General features: G+C 39.3%; 1 protein-coding gene across 3 annotated transcripts in view; it reads left to right on the plus strand.

Moving 5' to 3' along the window:
• Nucleotides 1–21,747, plus strand: part of DYNC2H1 (dynein cytoplasmic 2 heavy chain 1) — a 341,058-nt gene that overhangs the window by 190,388 nt on the left and 128,923 nt on the right. For all 3 annotated transcript variants that reach the window (XM_030333927.1, XM_030333929.1, XM_030333928.1), the window contains exons 78-80: nucleotides 2,045–2,155; nucleotides 6,900–7,055; nucleotides 17,679–17,754. In XM_030333927.1, the coding sequence (XP_030189787.1) occupies nucleotides 2,045–2,155; nucleotides 6,900–7,055; nucleotides 17,679–17,754 (343 nt within the window). The remainder of the gene's footprint in view (nucleotides 1–2,044; nucleotides 2,156–6,899; nucleotides 7,056–17,678; nucleotides 17,755–21,747) is intronic.

Consider the following 21,747-nt stretch of genomic DNA (forward strand, 5'->3'; position numbering starts at 1 on the left):
GATGGACGGTGGTGGTTCATAAAATCAAAACAAGACACAGATTTGGAAACTGAGGTATATGTAAATATTTGAGGAATTCTATTATTAGGACAGTTTTCTGAGAAAACCATTAATGTGTAAAAATATATAATTCATGTCTGATAAATCACGTATGTTTTAAAACATGTAAACAAGACCTGTAAATGCTTAAATTCTGCTTTTTCTTCCAAATAATAGATCGATAGCTATTTATTTGTGTAACACACAATTACAATGATTTCTCAGAAGCAAATCTTTTTTTTTTTTAACATGTATATCTTTTTTTTTTTTTTAAACATTTATTTATTTTTGAGACAGAGAGAGACAGAGCGTGAACGGGGGAGGGTCAGAGAGAGAGGGAGACACAGAATCCAAAACAGGCTCCAGGCTCTGAGCTGTCAGCAGAGAGCCCGATACAGGGCTTGAACCCACGGACCGCAAGATCATGACCTGAGCTGAAGTCGGCTGCTTAACCGACTGAGCCACCAGGTGCCCCAGAAGCAAATCCTTTTTAAAAAAATTTTTTAAAGGTTATCCATGTTTTGAGAGAGAGAGAGAGAGAGAGAGAGAGACAGAGAGACAGAGAGACCGAGACCGAGAATGAGCGGGGGAGGGATAGAGAGAAAGGGAGACACAGAATCCAAAGCAGGCTCCAGGCTCTGAGCTGTCAGCACAGAGCCCGACATGAGGCTTGAACTCAGGAACCAGAGATCACAACCTGAGCCGAAGTAGGACACTTAACCGACTGAGCCCCCCCATGCGTCCCTGGAAGCAAATCTTAATTAGAACTTTTTGAAGCATACAAGGTAGATGATAAGAAAAAAGTTTAAACTTTAAAATATTTTTTTAAATTTTCTTTTGAGGAGTTAGGATAAATTGTTTGGGTATAAATTTGCAAATTTATTTTCAAAGCAACTCTATCATGAATGTGTGTTTTTTACCTTTCTTTAAAAATGTGCTAACCTAAACCAAAATTTCATGTAAATTTTACCTTCTTAAATTGTTAGTAAGTGTAGATACATTTTACAATATACAATGTTAAGTAAGCACAGTGATTTTATGGCCAATTCTTTTGCCTTTTTTTTTTTTTTGTGGTCACCTTCTGTATTTTGCATTAAAATAGTAAATATTAGAATCAGACATAGATTATGTTTTTTAACATAAATTTTAGTTTTCACTCTTTTAGAACTCTTAACAAGTCTTTTGTCATTCATTCATTTGTTTATTCTACAAACACTTGTTTAGTACAGAAAAAAAGCCAGCAGTTGCCATAAGTGCTCAATGCATACAAAATTTGTACCTGCTCGTAGGAAGGAAGTTGGTGTAGAAGAGACAGCCCACATTAGTAACTATATTGTAGCATAGTGAATACTACAGAAGACAGTTCACAAAGTGTCTTGAGGGATTAATGTGCCTGGGACTGGTACTGAAGAGTTGGAGAAAATATCCCCCTAAGACTTGGACTTAACTTGACAGATGAGTAAGAATTTTCAGGTTCCAAAGAGCATAACAGGTAGAAAGGAAAAGTACTCAAAAGGACACAGACATGAAATTTGAATAAGTGACTGCAGCAGGTAGCACAGGCCGAGGAATTTGTGTGGCAAAGTTTTGACTTTATATGATAGGCAATAAGTAGGATACAGCAAACATTGCCAATAAAGGAAGCGCTCTCATGCTAGAACTCTCTGGAAGCCCTAATCAAAGCGGTGAGAACCTAAGGTCCAGAAGGTGGTGACCAGTTGAGGTGCAGTGGTTACCGCTAAGACTTGTCTTGTACTTGCTGTGCATCATGTGCAGCTACGAGTGTTGTACACGGTTCACAAGATGCGCGCTCATATTATCCTTGCTCAGCATTGGTGTAAATCCTAGAACCCAAGGTCACAGAGCAAATAAGCAGCAGAATGAAATACATCAGAATGTCATAGAAGGATTTCAGTAGGAAAAAGTTACTACTAATACATTTCTAAAATGGAAATTAGTGTGTATATTGAAGTAGATTTTTATTGTTGCTGTTTTTATAAACCAGGAATTAAATACTCTTCAACCTAAAGATACCTTTCGTCTGTGGCTGACTGCAGAAGTTCATCCCCACTTTACTCCTATTTTATTACAGTCAAGTTTAAAGATCACATACGAGGTAAGAAGATTTAAACCTTGAATCACTAGTTGTCTAAGTGCACTAACCTCCACATGCCTCCTACAGCTCTGTAAAGGACTGTCTGTCCTACAGAACACGTAAAACTGTCTTGTTCAACAAACAATTCGATTAATAAATGGGCAGAGGACCTGGATAGATATTTTTCCAAAGAAGACAAGCAGGTGGCCAGCAGACACATGAAAAGATGCTCAGCATCACTCATCATCAGGGAAGTATGAATTGAAACCACCTCGCACCTGTCAGAGTGGCTAACATTAACAACCCAGAAGACCACAGGTGTTGGCCGTGATGCGGAGAAACGGGAACCGTTTACACTGCTGGTGGAATGCAAACTGGTGCAGCTGCTCTGGAGGTGCTCTGGAGTGTGGAGGTTCCTCAGAAAGTTAAAAATCAAACTACGACCCAGCAGTTCCACTGCCGGGTATTTACCCACAGAAAACAACACACTATTTCAAGAAGAAACATGCACCCCTGTGTTTATTGTGGGATTATTTATCGTAGCCAAACTGTGGAAGCCGCAAGTGTCCGTCGTAGATCGGCGGACAGGGAAGGCGTGGTGTTTGCAGTGGCTGATTACTCGGCCGTGACGGGTGAGATCTTGCTCTTTGCGACACCGTGGATGGACCACGGTATTAACCAAGTGAAATAAGTCAGACTGAAAAAGACGAACACGTGAGTCCAGTCACAAGTGGAATGTGGTGATTGAGTCTACAAACGACAAAAAGCAGAATCAGGTGTATAAATAGAGGACTGACGGTGCAGGGGGGACGGCGGCGGGAGGTACAGACTGCCAGTGGTAGTGTGAGTCTCGGGGAGGAAGGGCACAGTGAGCAGGACACGGGGGGGGGGGGGGTGTGTGACAGCGTTGTGTGCCAACAGGCGGCAGCTGCGCTTGTGGCGAGCACGGCGTGATGCCACCCTCGTCCAGTCACGTGCTGCACACCTGAAATTATTGTCAGGTCGTGTGGCGGCTATACTCAAAACAAAAACACATTTTGTGTAGGTCAGGTAAAAGAACCATAAATAATAGCATCAGATGATGTTTATCCAAATAAATTTAAATCTTCCTTCTAAATTTTATTTCATTTTTCGGTATTTGTATCGGTAAAAGACACATAACATAAAATTTGCCATCTTCACCGTTTTTGATGGCACAGTTCGGTAGTGACACGTGTGCTCTCTTGTGCAGCAGAGCCCTAGAACTCGTTCATCTTGCCCAGCGGAGACTGTCCGCTGCGGACCGACTCCCCGGTCCCTTCTTCTCCCATCTCTGGAGGGGGAAGGGCCCGGCTGTCCCTCCTCCACTCTGTGTCTCCAGGAGTTTGCCTGCCTAGGGGCGCCTGGAAGACTTGTCCTTGAGGCCTGGCCTGTCACACCGTCTGTGGGAACGTCCTCAGGGTTTCTCCCATCGACGCACACGAGGGGGCTTCCTTCCCTGTGAGGGTCCACGATTCCACGTGTGCGCATGCGGCGTCATCTTGATCCAGCAGTGCGGGACACGTGGGGGGGGGGGCGCGTGTCTCCGCACGGCGGTGCGTCATGTTGCAGGGATGACGATGGCACAACTGGTTCTCCACTAGCTGGTTCTCAGGGCTTCTGTGGAACTGCCAGGTCAGAAGTCATTCTGTGTTTAATTGTTGAAGGATGCTGCCTTCTGCTGATCCCTGCAGTGCTGCTTGTCATGTGTGTGTGTGTGTGTGTGTGTGTGTGTGTGTGCGCGCGCGCGCGCGCGCGCAGCAGCCATCCTAACGGTGTGAGCGGTGTCTCACCACATTTCCTTCATAAGTAGTGACGTTGAACATCTTTTTGTGGACTTCTTGCCTGTTTGCATATTGGCTTGGAGAAAGGTCTTAAGTCCTCTGCCCATTTTTAACTGGGTTTTTGATTGAATTGGAGGAGTTCCTTGTCAGATGTATAGTTGACAAATATTTTCTTCCCTTTCATGGTGCCTCCTCTCCAGTGTGCTGTTTCCTTTGTAGCCTAGACGTCTTTAAAGTTTGACGTGTGCTGTTTGCCTGGTGTTGGCTTCTGTGGCCTGCGCCCCTGTCATATCCAAAGAGTCGTCGCCAGAGCCAATGTCATGGAGCCTCCTTCTGTGTTTCCTTCTGGTTTTACTGTTTTATAGCCTTACGTTTAGGTCTTTAGTGCAGAGTGGATTAATTTTTATATGCGGTATAAAGGGACGGTTCAACTTCTTCTTTTGCACATGAGTATCTGGTGTTCTTACTGGTCTTCTGACAGCAGCTGAGCAAGAGTTCCAGTGTGGGTTTCCTGTTTGAGCCCATCATTCTTCTGACATATCCAAAACTATGTGTGTTTGCAATGTTACCGTGTAACTGGGCCAAGTCATAAATAAAATGGTAAATGGAATTAAAACTTTTTAAAACTGGTGGAAGAGGTTCTGCTTGGTTTTTTTCTGTTTGTAGAAATTTGTTTTGTGTGATCTTTGTTATGAAGAAAAATGTCTTCATATTGATTATAGTCACGTGTTTCTTTGGATCAGTATTTCTTGTTTTTTATCTGAAGATGTTAGTCTCATTTAAGGAAGAGAAAGGATAATGGTTAATCCACAGAATGTAAAGTTCATTTACTATTTGGAAACATGTCAATCGAAAGTCTTTACGATGTCTAGTAAAATGAACTTTTCCAAAATCGTCTCAGCTGCTCTCCCAGTACACTCTGACTGTATATTCTAGCGGTGAATTGTTGTAGCCAAAAGGATAGGGGCTATTTTTTCTCTTGAGCATTGTAGTTACTGCATACTACCTGGCACGTACAGTACACGAAGAATTAATTTATCAGGAGAACTGTTCTTGAATATTTTCATGTACAGCCTTTGCCAGGATTTTCTTTCAGGAGGTGATTCGATTACTTTTAATGGAAATTTTATTTGAATTGGTATTTTTTTCTAATTCTTAATTCCATATAGATAATTAACTATTTTAGAAAATAGTCCAGTTAATTATATTCAAAATTATTACTGTATATGTATGTACACACGTGTATATTATCTTTAAAGGTTGTTACATCTCTATCTTATTGTTTATTTCTTCTTTTGATTAGTTGACAGACTTTTAAAAATTCACTCCAAATACCTGATGTCATACTTAATAATTTGCTTTTTTTCTACTAATACTTTTCCCTGAATTTCCTGCTTTATTCTTCTTTTTTAAGTTTCCCTTAGATTTCTATTTGCCTTTGGTATTCCTGATTTCTTGTGTTGAATGCTTAACTAATATATATTTACTTTAGGTAATATTGAAATTATTTTATGTCTGTGAATTTGCAGTTGACTACATGCTAGGCCTTATCCCATAATTGGACATGTTAGTGTCTTCATTTTGTTATTTTTCAAAAATATTTGTGTCTGATTTTCTCTAATTCTTTATGATTTGTTCATTTTATGTAATCTTTAGTGCTTTAAAAACTAAGTGGATATTCAGTTTTCTGTTATTTTCATGTTTTATCAACTAGTGCTCAGAAAATTTGGCCTATTTTGTCATAATTTTTGTTACTGTTTCATAAACACGAAACATTTTTATTTTTAAAAGTATATTGATATGTACTTAGTAAATCAATGGTATTTTCTTCTAATGTTGAAGAAGTCTTTTTATTTGAGAAAAACACAGCATGGAAAGGATCGCACAGGGACTGACTGTTCCTTGTAGCAGGCATTCTTTAAGGGAAAAGTTTTACTTTTTAAAAAAGCTAATTAAAATAAATTCAGATAAATGCACATTTTTTTAACATTAGAAGAATTCTCCAGGAAATCGATGATTAATAGACAAATGTGTTTGATTAAAAAAAAGGATTTTTTTTTAACACACACACACACAAGAAGTGGGTTTAGTTTACACTTTTCCAAAAAGAATTCGAAATTCATCTTTCTCATTTGGATAATTCCACAATATAAACCGATCCTGGACATGTAGATAAGTGCTTTTTGACTGAGTACTAGTTCAATGTACACTTTGTGGATTTGAATTTGTGTTTATGAGCCTAGTGGTATCTGCTAATCCCCACTTGAACTCCAGTGGTCTAATGTGCTGGGAGTGTTAGTTGGCGTGGTATGTCAACAGTGCAGGGAGGGCCCAGAAGCTCAGATAGCATCTGCAGAAGGGGGCGTGTTCATAGCAGAGGAAAAACCATGTGCCCCTAACAGTCAGTGTCACATTCCTTATGTATGATTTAGTTTCAGTAAAATACCTCAACGATCGTATAAAATTTAAATTTAATGTTTGTTTATTTGGGAGAGAGACAGAGCTCAAGCGGGGGCGGGGCAGAGAGAGAGACACACACAGAATCCAAAGCAGGCTCCAGGCTCTGAGCTGTCAGCACAGAGCCCGATGTGAGACTTGAACTCACAGACTGTGAGATCATGACCTGAGCCTAAGTCGGACTGAGCCACCGACTGAGTCGGACTTAACCGACTGAGCCACCCAGGTGCTCCGGCAATCATGTAAAATTTTATTGGGTTGTTCTAAATATTGTTGCTTTTATAGTTTTTTTAAATTTGAAAATTATTGAATTTGTACTGGATATAAACTCCTTTTTACAAGGAGTTTAAAACTAGTTTTAGATACATACTTTTTGAAGTAATATAAAATAAGTCAAATTGGGTGGTTAATGGTGAAAACTTTTCTTTATTAAAGTATGTTCTCAAACATGTTAAATGTTAATTTGGAAGATTTGAGACAATAAGCGGTCAATCTTCTGTCTTCAGTCACCTCCAGGTTTGAAGAAGAATTTAATGCGCACTTACGAATCTTGGACTGCTGAGCAAATCAGCAAAAAAGACAGCATCCATCGAGCTCACGCTCTCTTTAGTTTTGCGTGGTTTCATGCTGCATGTCAGGAAAGACGAAATTACATTCCACAGGTGAGTGAGAACATGTGTTGGACCTCTTGTAAGTTGTGCATATTTTTGTATCAGAGCATTCCTACCAATTTAGTTTCAGCGGCTGGGATTACTTAATAATTTGGTTCATGGTTTACGACTTTCTATCTCTAATTCTGTCTTTGTTGTTCATCTTCAGGACTGTATACGTAGCTCACATCTCTGAATTACATTGTTCGCCACAAGGCATGAACCATAATAAACCCTCAGTGATTGTTCGGTGTTATTTTTGTGGTTGATCCATCACAGACATCTCAAAGTTCAGAACTGAATTCCCCATATTGTTTTCCTTTCATGTTTCCCTCTCAGTAAAAGGCATTGATCCTTTTATCCATTTATTTATTTATCCATTTATTTCCTCATGCTAGAAACCTAGGAATTGTTCTTGGTATGTTTTTCTTTCTTAGCCTGCCTACCCAGTTCATTCCCAAGTCATGTGGATATTACTTACAACATACAGTTCAAATCTGTGCATTTCTTTCCACTATTTTCTCTGAGCACCTTACCGCTTACCTGTACTACTTTCTGAGATCATTTCCTGTTCTTTTTGATTTTTCCATTTAGCAGCCAGAATCATTTTCCTAATATGGCAGTTTGATTATTTCACTACTCTGCTTACAACCCATCAAATGACTTTCTAGTGTACTTGTGAAGAAATAGGCACATTTCTGGTCCTTTGTCTTCAGCATCGTCCCAGAACCCTCTTCCCACTTGGTCTCTGCAACTCAGCCGCAGTGGACTTCTTCCTAGTCCTCGAATTCATCCAGCTCTTTGCCGCCATAGGTGTTGCTTGGTATTGTTCTCACGACCAATAGGCCACCCTTTCCCACTGCCGTGGCCATCTTTGCTGGAACATGTTCTGTTCTTCTTGCCAAATGCCTATCTCAGCCGTAAATTGCATCCCTTCCAGATTTAATTTTTCCCATCTTTTTTTTTAGCTTTGTCCACTTCTGTTTGTTCCTCAGCCTGTCCCTGTTTTAGCCTCTCTCTCTGTTTCAGTTACATGTCAGAATAGGGTCGTGGGTTCCGAAGTCACAGACTTCGGTTTGAGTCCTGCCTCTCGACTTTCCTAGCAGGTGACCTGGGGAAAGTTACTGAACTCTAGTAAGCCACAGTTTCCTCAGCTGTGTAATGGGGATTACTCACCACGCTTACCTTTCTTGCGAGGATGAGATGGAGCAGTGTATGTGTACAAGTGCCTTGCACGTGACCTGCCAATAAAGATGTGTCTCGCTGATGCGGTAGTAAGTAAAACAGTGACGTGTTGTTTCCACACAGTCTGCACACTGCCCGTAAAGGAGCGTGTGCTTGTTCTTGTCACCTTACAAAGAAGGCCCGTGGGTCTTGATGGCAGTTAACTTGCCGGAGGACTCTTACCTCAGCCTGCAGAGCTTGGCAGTGGCCGGGCCCACCTCTTCTAGAGCCTCCGCCCCTAACAGCAGCTCGTGCTGACAGGTTCATGAACAACAGTGGTAGTGAAAGAACTGTACTGAAAACAAGGAATTGTTTTTTAAATGAAATTACATTTTTTTATTATGTGATACATGTACTTGATATAAATTAAAAAGCTACAAGATGATTCGCACCTAAAATTTAGTCTGTTTCCTTTCTCTCTCCCTGTCACCAGTTTCTCTTCTCAGGACAGCTGCTGTTCACCCCTTCTTGGGTGTCCTTCAAGAAAGATTGTATAAATAAACATTTTATGTATTTACACTCAGACATGCATACAGTCTTTTTAACTCAAATAGCATGTTACAAATACAGTTTTGTATTTTGCTGTATTAACCAAAACATTACAGAGATTTTTAAAGATTACTGACCAATAGGCACACCTGTGTGGCTCAGTCAGTTGAGCATCTGATTCTTGTTTCAGCTCAGGTCGTGATCCCAGGGTTGTGGACCGAGCCCCATTGGGCTTGGCACTGAGCATGGAGCCTGCTTAGGATTCTCTCTCCCTCTCTCTCAAATTAAAAAAAAACAATTAAAGATTAGTAACCATTTAATGCCTAATTTTAAAATATTATGTATTCACCATATCTATGTACTTGTAAGCAGTTTTGTTAGATGGGCATACACGTTCTTTTCAGTCTTTGCTGTTACAAAAAACATTGCAGTGGATATCTTTCTATTTGCCTCATTTAATGTTTATTCAGGGTGGCAATTTCTAAATTTGGAGAGTTTGGGTCAACATATACTTTCATTTTAGTTCAGTTTACTGAGAGACTGAGCACACACAGGAGTGGGGAAGGGGCACATGGAGGGAGAGAATCCCAAGCTGGCTCCTCACTCAGTGCAGAGCCCAACATGGGGCTCAGTCCCCCAACCCTGGGATCATGACCTGAGCCAGAATCAAGAGTTGGACGGTCAGCTGCCTGAACCACCCAGGAAGCCCAGAGAGAATTTGTACATGGTACCAAAATGTCCTTTTTTAGAGCAATTTACTTTCACACACAAATATTTGAAAGTGTCACTTTTTTTTAACACATTAAGTTTGCTTTCTTTAAAATGAAGAAATTGGGAGGAAAACCCAGTCAAAACATAAAATACCATTAAAATTGTTAGAGATAATGTCATACAGATATGCACTCCACAAACTGTTTTACTATTTTTCCTCCTTTTGCTTTAATCACCAACTTCTAGAAGTAAAGATCCACCACCAGTTCAACTTGGTTTTCATTCCTTGTGTTAATGAAAGGTGTTTTGCTATTTTTCATTGCAGTGCTGTATTGGGTTGCAGAATTAACTTCCTCTATTTTACACATGTGGGCTGTACTTCTAATACTACACTTAATGTAAGGTCTTTTTGATTGATGCTTGTTACTCTTTGATACCTTATTATTCTTACTACACAGTGGGTACCTTGGTAACGGGGTTCTTCTCATTCATGTTTACAAGACCACTTAACACCCTGCCTGGGTTTCCAGGTGGGCTAAGTAAGATTTGATGGGCTGTCTAGAGAGCCTTCCCACAATTTACATTATTTCTATTAGAAAATATGATATGAAAAAAATTACCTTTGGAATTTTTTGTACCGTATTTTACAAATCCTTAATCATATGCCACTGTGTCAGTAACTATGCTACTCAGAGTACAGTTCTTACCATTTTGGAATTAGGACCTCAATAGGAAATTGCTGTGTCAGGTAATACTGAGAGTTGAGGCCTTCTAACTTGAGAGTGTTATAAATATTAATCTCTGAAGTATTAAAAAAATTTTAAGTAAACACTTATAAATAAGGTTTAATAGCGATATAAGAAATATTATCAATACTTTGAGTAGGTAGGAAATGTATTTAACGTATTACAGGAAGCAAGCAGAAGTTAAGATGGTGGAGTAGTAAGGACACCCTGGACATGTCCCTTGAACTCAGCTAGATCAACATCAAACCATTTTGAACACATAGGAAATCAATCTCAGGATTCACACAATGATCTGCATAGTTTGAGGGAGAGAACGCAGCAGGTGCATGGTGCTGAGACGTGAACTGGCGAGCGAGAAGAACCAGGGTGCCTCAGAGGGGAGGCAGTCGTTTTTGCCGAGAGGAGAGAGAGAGAGCAGTGCCTCGGGTTTTTGCAGGAAAGCCCTTGCCCCAAAAGCAGATAGAAAGAGTGAAAACACTCTCTGGGGACTAGACAAGAAAATGTCCCCCAAAACCACCGATGAGGGAAAGGAGAGGTTTCGGTACCACCAGGTTTTTATAAATGGTGGGGCACCGAGTGTGATGTTTCAGAGGTCAGTACCTGGTGGTGTCCAGTGATGAAGGAGGGCGGAGTCCCCAGAGCAGCCCCAGGGTCTGAGGGTCCCAGGGGTCACACCGGGAGAAGCGGTTCCCCTGCTTGCGAGAGCATTTGGTGGAGGTGATTTGGCGTCTCATGGGCAAAAGACCCAGGGGGCACCATCAAGCCCCACACTCACCAGCATAGGAACAAACACTCCTGATGAGGGCAGCAAACCCTGGCTTAGCCTACTGACCATAGACTGCTGCAAAGCTCCAGTTCTAGGAGAGATGGGATCTAGCTTCATTTGGGTTTTTTTGTTGCTTATGATTTTTTTTTCCCTCCACCTTGGATACAGAAAGAGCAAAATTATTTTTAAATTTTATTATTTATTTTTAAATTTTTAATTTTTTCCCTCTTTTGTCTTTTTTCTTTCAAGCTTTTTATAAGCAGACCAAAACACACCTAGAATCTAGCTTCCTTTACTTGAATTTTTTAAAAATTAAAAATTTTTTATTTGTTATTTTTTTACTTTTTTAATTTTTTTCTTCCTCCAAAATGACAAGATAGAGGAATTCACCCCAAAAGAAAGAACAGGAAGAAATGATGGCCAGGGATTTAATCAGTACATATATAAGTAAGATGTCTGAACTGAGATTGAAAACAGTGATTATAAGAATATTAGCTGGGCTTGTAAAAAGCTAGAAAACCCTAGAGAATCCCTTCCTGCCAATAAAAAAGAGCCAAAATCTAGTCTGGCCGAAATTAAAAATGCTATAACTGAGATGCAAACCGGATGGATGCCATGACAGTGAGGATGGCTGAAGCAGAGTAGCGATTCAATAATAAAGAAGATAAAATTATGGGAAAAAATGAAGGTGAAAAGAAGAGGGAAAGAAAGGTAATGGATCATAAAGGTAGACTCAGGAAACTCAGCATCTTATTAAAACGGAATAATATTCATATCATGGGAGTCCCAGAAGATGAAGAGAGAGAAAAGGGGGGATAAAATTTATGTGAGCAAATTACAGTGGAAAACTTCCCCATTCTGGGGAAGAATGCAGACATACAATCCTAGAAGCACAGAGAACCCCCATTAAATTCAGCCATTGCCAGCCATTGCCAAGTCATACCACAGTCAAAAGCCAACCATTGCCAAGACATATCATAGTCAAATTCACAAAATACAAGGAAAGAATTACGAAAGCAGCAAGGGGAAAAAAAAGTCCTTAACCTACAATGGAAGACAGATCAGGTTTGCAGCAGCCAAGAATTCTTTATCAGGCAAGGCTGTCTTTCAGAATAGAAGGAGGGTTAAAGACTTTCCTAGACAAAATCTTAAGGAGTTGGTGACCACTAAACCACCCTTGCAAGAAATTATAAAAGGGGCTCTTTGTAACATCACCAGAAACACCAACTCTACAGGTAACACACTGGCACCAAACTCCTATCTTTCAGCAATCACCCTGAATGCAAATGGACTATATGCTCCAATCAAAAGACATTGGGTATCAGAATGAATAAAAAAAATAATACCCATCTATATGCTGCCTACAGGAGATTCATTTTAGATCTGAAGACATCAACAGATTGAAAGTGAGGGAATGTAGAACCATCTATCATGCTAATGGATGCCAAAAGAAAGCCTGAGTAGCCATACTTCTATCAGACAAACTAGATTTTAAACGAAAGACTAACAAGAGCTGAAGAAGGGCATTATATCATAATTAAGGGGTCTATCCATCAAGAAGATCTAACAATTGTAAAGATTTATGCCCCTAACTTGGTATGCCCAAATATATAAATCAATTAATAGCAAACATAAACTCATTGACAGTAATACAATAATCGTAGGGAACTTTAATATACCACTTAGATCAAAGGACAGATCATCTAAGCAGAAAATCAACAAGGAAACAGTGGCTTTGAAGGACACGCTGGACCAGATGGACTTAAAAGATACATTCAGAACATTTCACACTGAAACAGAATACACATTCTTCTTAAGTGTTCCTGAGACATTTGCCAGAATAGATCACATACATGGTCACAAATCAGCCCTCAACAGGTACAAAAGGTTGAGATCATACCATGCATATTTTCAGGTCACAACACTATGAAACTTGAAATCAACCCCAAGAAAAAGTTTGGAAAGCCTTTAAATACATAGAGGTTAAAGAACATTCCACTAAAGAATGAATGGGTTAACCAGGAAATTAAAGAAGAAATTAAAAAAAAAATACATAGAAGCAAATGAAAATGAAAAGATGACCATTCAAAACCTTTAGGATGCAGCAGAGGCATTCCTAAGAGAGAAACAATATTGCAATACAGGTCTTCTACCTAACTCTAACACTTAAAGGGATTAGAAAAGGAGCAGCAGTTGAAGCCTAAAGCCAGCAGAAGAAGAGAAATAATAAAGACTGGAGCAGAAATAAATGATACAGGAACAAAAAACCCGGTAGAACAAATCAATGAAACTAAGAGGTGGTTCTTCAAGAGAATTAATAAAATTGATAAACTCCTAGCCAGACTTAATGAAAAGAGAAGAGAAAGGACCTAAATAAATAAAATCATGAATGAAAGGGGAGAGATCACAACTAACACCAAAGAAATATAAACAGTTATAAGAGAATATTATGAAAAATATGCAACCAACTGGAGAATCTGGAAAAAATGGATAAATTTCTAGAAACATTGAAAGTACCAAAACAGGAAGAAATAGAAAATTTGAACAGACCCATAACCAGCAAAGAAATTGAAACAGTAATCAAAAATCTTCCAACAAACAGGAGTGTAGGGCAGCAAGATGGCTTCCCAAGGGAATTCTACCAGACATTTAAAGAAGAATTCATAACTATTCCTCTCAAACTTAAAAAAAAAATAGGAATGGAATGGAAACTTCCAAACTCATTCTGTGAGGCCAGCATTACCTTGATTCCAAAAACAGACAAAAATTCCACTAAAAAGAGTTATAGGCCAATATCCCTGATTAACATGGATGCAGAAATTCCCAACAAAATACTAGCAAATCAAATTCAACAGTACATTAAAAGAATTATTTACCATGATCAAGTGGGATTTATCCCTGGGCTACAGGGCTAGTTCAGTATTCACAAATAGATGAATATGATACACCACATTAATAAAAGAAAGTGTGCAAACCATATGTTCCTGTCAATAGATGCAGAAAAACATTTGACAAATTGCAGCATCCATTCTTGGTAAAAAAAAAAAAAAAAAAAAAAAAAAAACAAACCCCTCAACAAAGTAGGGATAGATGGGACCTAACCATATACGAAAGACCCACAGTTAATACCATCCTCAATGGGGAAAAACTGAGAGCCTTTCCCCTATGGTCAGGAACAAGACAAGGATGTCCCCTCTCACGATTACTATTTAACACATCACTGGAAGTCTTAGACTTAGCAATCGGACAGCAAAAAGAAATAAAAGGTAGCCAAGTCAGAAAGGAAGAAGTCAGACTTCCACTATTTACCAATGGCATGATACTCTATGTGGAAAACCTGAAAGATTCCACCAAAAAATTACTAGGACTAGTACATGAATTCAGCAAAGTTGCAGGATATAAAATCAACCTACAGAAATCTGTTGCAATTCTATATGCCAATAACAAAGCAACAAAAAGAAATGAAGGAATCAATTCCATTTGCAACTGCAGTTAGGTACCTAGGAATAAAGCTAAACAAAAAGGTAAAGATCTGTACTCTGAAAAATATAGAAGGCTTATGAAAGAAATTGAAGAGGACACAAAGAAATGGAAAAACATTTCATGCTCATGGATTGGAAGAACAAACATTGTTAAAATGTCTATACTACTTAAAACAACTCACACATTTAATGCATTCCCCATCAAAATGCCACCAGCATTGTTCACAGAGCTAGGACAAACCTAAAATTTGTATGGAACACAAAAGACCCCAAATAGCCAAAGCAGTCCTGAAAAAGAAAAACAGAACTGGAGGCATCACAATTCTGGGTTTCAAAGTATATTATAAAGCTGTAGTCAGACCGTATGGTACTGGCATGAAAACAGACACATAGATTGATGGAACAGAATAGAAAACCCATAATGGACCCACAATTATGTGGTCAACTGATTTTTGATGAAGCAGAAAAGAATAGCCACTGGAGGAAAGACATTCTTTTCAAGAAGTGATGTTGGGAAAACTGGGCCACTTCCTTCTACCACATACAAAGAATAAATTCAAAATGGATGAAAGACCTAAATGTGAGACAGGAAACCATCAAAATCTTCGAGAAGAACACAGGAAGCCACCTCTTGACCTTGGTCAGAGCAACTTCTTACTAGAAATGTTGTTGGAGACATGGGAAACATACTGATACTTCATCAGAATAAAAAGCTTCTGCACAGGAAAGGAAACAATCAACAAAACTAAAAGGCAACCTACAGAATTGGAGAAGATATTTCCAAATGACATATATGATAGTTATCCAAAAGCTATAAAGAACTTAGCAAACTCAACATACAAAATACAAAAAAAAAAAAAAAAAACAACCCAGTTAAGAAATGGGCAGAATACATGAATAGACGGTTTTCCAAAGAAGACATCCAGATGGCTAACAGACACATGAAAAGATGCTCAACATCCCTCATCATCAGGAAAGTATAAATCAAAACCATGATGAGATACCACCTCACACCTGTCAGGTTGGCAAAAATTAACAACACAAGAAACAACAGGTGTTGGCAAGGATGCACTGTTGGTAGGAATGCAAACTGGTGCAGCCACTCTGAACAGTATGGAGGTTCCTCAAAAAGTTAAAAATAGAACCGCCCTAGAATCCAACAGTTGCACTCCTAGGTATTTATAGGTATTTACACAAAGGATACAGATACACTAATTCCAAGGGATAGATGCATACCAATGTTTATAGCAGCACTATCATTAATAGCCAAATTATAGAATGAGTCTAAGTGTCTACCAACTGATGAATGGATAAAGAAGATGTGGCATATGTATACAATGGAGTATTATTCGGTCATCAAAATGAACGAAATCTTGTCATCTGCAATGACATGGATGGAGCTAGAGTGTATGTTGCTAAATGAAATAAGTCAATCAGAGAAAGACAAATACCATATAATTTCACTCATGTGGAATTTAAGAAACAAATCAGATGAACATATATGAGGGGAAAAAGGAAAGGCAACAAACCAGAAGAGATTCTTTTTTTAATTTTCAAAAGAGACTCTTTCTTATTTTCAAAATAGACTCTTAACGACAGAGAACAAGCTGAGCATTGATGGAGGGAGGGAGGTGGGCAATGGACTGGATGAGTGATGGGCATTGAGGACACTTGGGAGGGGCACTTGGTGTTGTGTGTAAGTGCTGAATCACTGAATTCTTCTGAAGCCAATATTGCACTGTATGTTAACTAATTAGAATTTAAATAAAAAGTTGAAAGAAAATATATTGTCACTGAAGTTTGTTATTGTTGACAGGCATGTAACCCTTACAGATCTCTGATTCTTACCTGTACTGAATCTTAGCGAGTGAGGTTTAAATCTCGTGTGTGTGTGTGTGTGTGTGTGTGTTTACAGTATCTATAATTTTTAAAAAGTATCCAAATGCTAGTGACCCCCAAATTTATGTATCTAGCTCAGACCTGTTCTCTAAGCCCTGGGTTTTTGTGTCCAACTCTTTATATGTGCCAGTTTGTTTCAGAAATGACTGAAAACCCCTGTGTTCTGGGTGTGAGCCTTAGAGCACAGACTTCTCCAGAGCATGGGTTTTTTCTCTTTGCTTCAGTGGTAGATTCTCACCGACCAGACAGTGCCTGGTGTGTAGCAGGCCCTCATTAGCTTCCAGTAGCTTCTACTCTCTCCTTGTACACAAATTCTCTAACTTTATTGTCCTAAGTGTCCATGTACTTACTCCTTCCTGTGTGTTCTACTCCCCGCTCCCCACCAGGGCGGCGGTGCCTTAGCTCCTGGATGAGCTCAGACCTCTTTCTTGTGCAGACCAAGTACGACTCTTTGCATCAAGCACGTTGTAGTTGTAGCCTGTAGTTGGAGGTGTGTTTGAGTGGTGGATTGTGCCCACCCACTTTTCCCCCTCTGCCCACATTTTACTGACAGCCACCTGAGGGCAGAGATTATGTTTCGGTTCATTCTTTCATTCCCAGTGCTTTACATATAACATGCATTTTGTACATATTGTTTTGAATGATTAATGGATGAAATTTGTTTTGATATTCCTAAATACTATTAAAGTCTAAATAGATTTTAGTTTCAATGCATTACATTAAACTAAATTAGTTAGAGTGATTGGAAGTACCATCAGAATTTTTTTTACTTTTTTCATATTTTTATAAAACCTAGAGCTCTATGAATGTTCTTTTTATATAAGCATTGTAGCTTTTAGCTGCAAGTTTATAATTTAGTTCCAACATGAATGCTTCATGGGTGAAATGTACAGGAAATAATGCTTTATTTTTGGGCCTTTAAAAAATTTTTGTAACATTTCTTTTCTCATGTTTATTGACAAAACCCACAAGTCTGAAAGATAAAATTATAGAAAATATCTCACTGAATACACTGTACTTAGATTCCAAAATTTACTATACCAATTTGTTCTCTCTGTGACTGAATTGCCACAGTACTTAAATGATAAAAACTATTCTAGTGTTAAAAGTGCTTGGCATGCTGTGATGTCAGTAAATTTCTTTTAAAAAATTACTGTTACTTTAGAGTTACTGTTTTTATTAAAAAGTTTTGGGAGTTTTCCTTTTATTTTATTAGCATATTTTGAACATTCTTAAGATTATAAGGTCGATGATGCCTACATGTGTATCTTTGAACACTGTTTGTAGGTCTTTAATATTTGTAAATTTGTTTTGATAGGGTTGGACCAAGTTTTATGAGTTTTCTTTATCAGATCTTCGGGCTGGATACAGCATTATTGACAGGCTCTTTGATGGTAAGTTCTAATGATAACTGTCCTCTCTGATATTAATGGGAAAATTTTTTTGAGGTCTTACTAGCAGTGTGGTTTTTTCAAAATTGACTTCCTATCATGAAACTTGTTTTTGCTTTTCATTTTGTGTTTTATGTCCTGGCTGCTGTGCTTATGTTAGTGGCTAGTTCTCTATCTGTGATGGTCATTAGTTTTACATGCCATAGTTTTCTGATCTTTCTGTAGGTCTCAGGAAGCCAAAACCTGGAGAGACGTTGTCTTCACTTTGTGGCCTTCCTAGGTTTCAGGCTTAGGAAGAACTGTTCAGCTCTCCGGAACTGTGAAATCGGGGGCTATGCTAGACTAACGTCAGTACTACACATCTGTAGAATCTAAACGTATGGTTAAGTAGGAGTTAAGGATCAAGGTGCAAATAATAGACTGTAATAGACAAGACCACCTGATGTGATCGGTTGAGGCCATCCTGCCCTCTGCCCTCTGATGTGTATTGTGCAGGGGTGCAGGGGCACGGCAGGGGACGCGAGGGTTTAGAGCAAGGATGGATTGGAGGAGAGAATATATTCATAGGGATCTCAAACTTAAAAATGCCCCTGCAGCCCCACCAAGCCCTTCCCTGAATCCCCCGTTTCAGTAAACACCACCACCAGTCGTGTATTTGTTCAGGGTCAGAACCTGTGAACCACCTGGGTTCTTTTTCTCATCCTTAAATGTCCAGTGTCTGGGCAATTTCTGTCCCTTCCATGTCCAAACCGGATCCCGATTCTGCTCACTGACTCAGCCTCCTCAGTGCTTGCTGGTCCGAGAAGAGCCACTTATGCAGTCTTCTTTGTGATCAGCGCTCTCTGAAACATTCGCCACGCGTAAACCAAGCGTTGAGAAAAGTAAAATGAGGTACACGTCGTCCCTGTTTAAAACCTACAGCCACCTTAGTCCTTTCTTTTCCTCTGACAGGCCAGGCCTGTTCTCACTGAAGTTCTTGGTGGGTGCTCTTCTGAAGTGCCTCTGTCCCAGGCCTCTACACGATCCCTTCGTTCACATCTCCGCTTCGGGGCTCTTCTTCAGAAAAGCTTTGCGTTACCACCAAATCTAAGTCATTGTAAAAGCTCTTCTCTACCCACTTGTTCGGTCGTGTTGTTGGAGCATGTCAGTGCGACCTTGTTCATCTGTCCCCACTAGAGCGCCATCTACCTTAAAGCAAAGTTTTTGGCTGTATGTCCTTAATGCCTGTAGCAGGACCCAGGGTAGACACTCAGTTATTGTTAGTTGAATTAATATCAGACACCAGAAATTATTCTGTAGCATATCTTTGGCAGAATGATGGGGATGGACATCTAGTATGTAGCCAAGTCCCAGTTTAATTTATATGTTTATGACATTAAAGTTTTAAATGATATATGTACAAAAAGTACTTATAAGATCATATCTCAGTGAAATTTCCAGAAAATGAGCAGACTCATGTAGCCAGCACCTTAATCAAGAAATAACATCACCAGTAATTCTGATTCCACTCTATCTTATGCTGCCTTACGGTCATGACCATCCCCAACGCCCACCGCCACCCCCACTGCCCTGTCCCTCCGCTCCTGTGGTAAACACCAGGCATCTCTTAACTATATACAGCAATTTTGCCTGTGTTCGTACAGCTGGGATCGTACGTCACGTACTGCTTAGTCCTTAGGTTCTTTCAGTTCACGTTGTCTTGAGAGATTCGTCTGTATGGTTACATGCAGGTACAGGTCATTTATTCTCAGTGCAATATAGTGTGTCATTCTTTGATCATGTGACTTCTGTCGGTGGACATGTGGGTCCTGTGGGGTGGTGGTGATCTCGCTGCTACCTTCAGTAACAATTTGGATATGTTTGTGTTGAGTCTGTATGTAGGGGTAGGTGGGACATTCGTTTGTTCACCATTAGTGAATGCCAAATAATATTCTAAGTGAGTTTTTCTGCATGGTGCAGATTTCTCAATTACACGTGGCAAAAGTGTATATGAACTTAAAATTTAGTAAATGGGCATATATTGAATCTTTGTAATTAATCCCAGTTCAACAGAGTGTTACCAACCTTCCAGAAGCGCCTCCCCTGCTCCTTGATACACATGACCCCACAGTGCCCTAGTGCATGCCAAGGGTAGCCACTTTTCTGACTCTTCGAGTGATTGTTTTCAGTATTAATACAGTATGTACTAAGGCTTTAGCTTGCATTGAAACTTGGTCATTTTCCTTTTTCTTTGTATTTTCAAGATTTTCTTTAAAATTTTTAATGTTTATTTGTTTTTGAGAGTGAAAGAGACAGAGTGTGAACGGAGTAGGGACAGAGAGAGGGAGACACAAAATCTGAACCAGGCTCCAGGCTCCCGGCTCCCAGCTGTCAGCATAAAACCCGACATGGGGTTTGAACCCACAAACTGCGAGATCATGACCTGAGCTGAAGTCGGACGCTTAACTGACTGAGCCACCCAGGTGCCCCTCAAATGTTTCTTTAAACTCCTTTTAGTTAGGGGCACCTGGGTGGCTCAGTCGGTTAAGCCTGTGACTTGGTTTCAGCTCAGGTTATGATCTCATGATTCATGAGATAAAGTCCTACGCCAGGCTCTGTGGTGACAGCATGGAGCCTTCTTGGGATTCTCCCTTTCTCTCTGCTCCCCCCCTGGCTTGTGTTTACTCATTCTCACTCCTTCGCTTGCTCGCTCGCACTCTGTCTCTCTCTCTAAAATAAATAAATAAACTTTAAAAATAAATAAATTCCAGTTAATATGCACTGTAGCGTTGGTTTCAGGAACTTAATTTAGTGATTCATCACTTACACACAATGCCCAGTGCTCATCACAGGTGCTCTCCTTAGTCCCCATCACTAATCTAGCCCATCCCCCACCCTCTTTCCTCCATCGACCCTCAGTTTGTTCTCTGTCGTTAAGAGTCTCTTGTAGTTTTTTCCCCTCCTCTTTTTATTCCCACACTTCCCGTAAGTTCATCTGTTTTGTTTCTTAAATTCCACATATGAATGAAATCATATGATATTTGTCTTTCTCTAATTGTGCTTAGCATAATACATTCTAGTTCCATCCATGTCCTTGCAAATGGCAAAATTTCATTCTTTTTGATGGCTGAGGAGTATTCCATTGTATACATACACCACATCTTCTCTATCCATTCATTAGTCAGTGGACACTTGGGCTATTTCCATAATTTTTCAAAATGCTTTAAACTTTTATTTTTATAGTATCACTATGAGATCATCATTATTAGTGCCCTTTGAGGATGAGGATACCAAAACAAGGAGTTTGAATGATTTGTCATTATGTTTGACACTTGTGATGGAATTAATTAATAGCCTCACATTATTTTTTACACATATCACACCATTGAATTGTTATGAATAAGAGGCCCATGCTTTAAAGTGATAGTGCATCTCATGGTAAAAATCTAACTGTATAATCTTAGGATTCTAGAATTTCTTCACATGTACACAATTAAGTACAAAAAAAGGAAAAAGCTCTAATTATATGGGTGAGAAATTATGTAGCTCATAAGACCCGGGCCACATGTATAATCTTGATGCCTGAGTTTCCTGATCTGTAAAATAGGGTGATAGCAGATGCATGTCCATTGATTCAATTTTTGAGAAGGTTGAATGAGAAAAGCCCCCATGAAGCATTTGATATTTAGTACATTGACTGTATTGAGTAAGTTAGCAGTAATTGACTGTTTTTGCTATTGCTATGATTTCAGTTCTGGTTTTTTAATCTTAAACAAAACTCACCTTGAGAACAGTGGGTGTAAGACACATAAGATCTTAAAAGTTATATAAAATATATTTTACGTAATAGCTAGTTGTATTTTATAGATTGAAGGTCCATTAATGTTTCTCTGTGCCCTGGTGGCCTACCTATGCATGAATGGCTTTTCCATTACTAATCTATTACTTAGTAAACAGCAAGGTAGCACTAGAAAATGGAGTCCTGGTGAAGTCCCTTGTTATAGCTGTTTGGCCACT

Source organism: Lynx canadensis, chromosome D1 (assembly GCF_007474595.2).
Source record: "Lynx canadensis isolate LIC74 chromosome D1, mLynCan4.pri.v2, whole genome shotgun sequence".
In the NCBI taxonomy this organism is placed as follows: Eukaryota; Metazoa; Chordata; class Mammalia; order Carnivora; family Felidae; genus Lynx; species Lynx canadensis.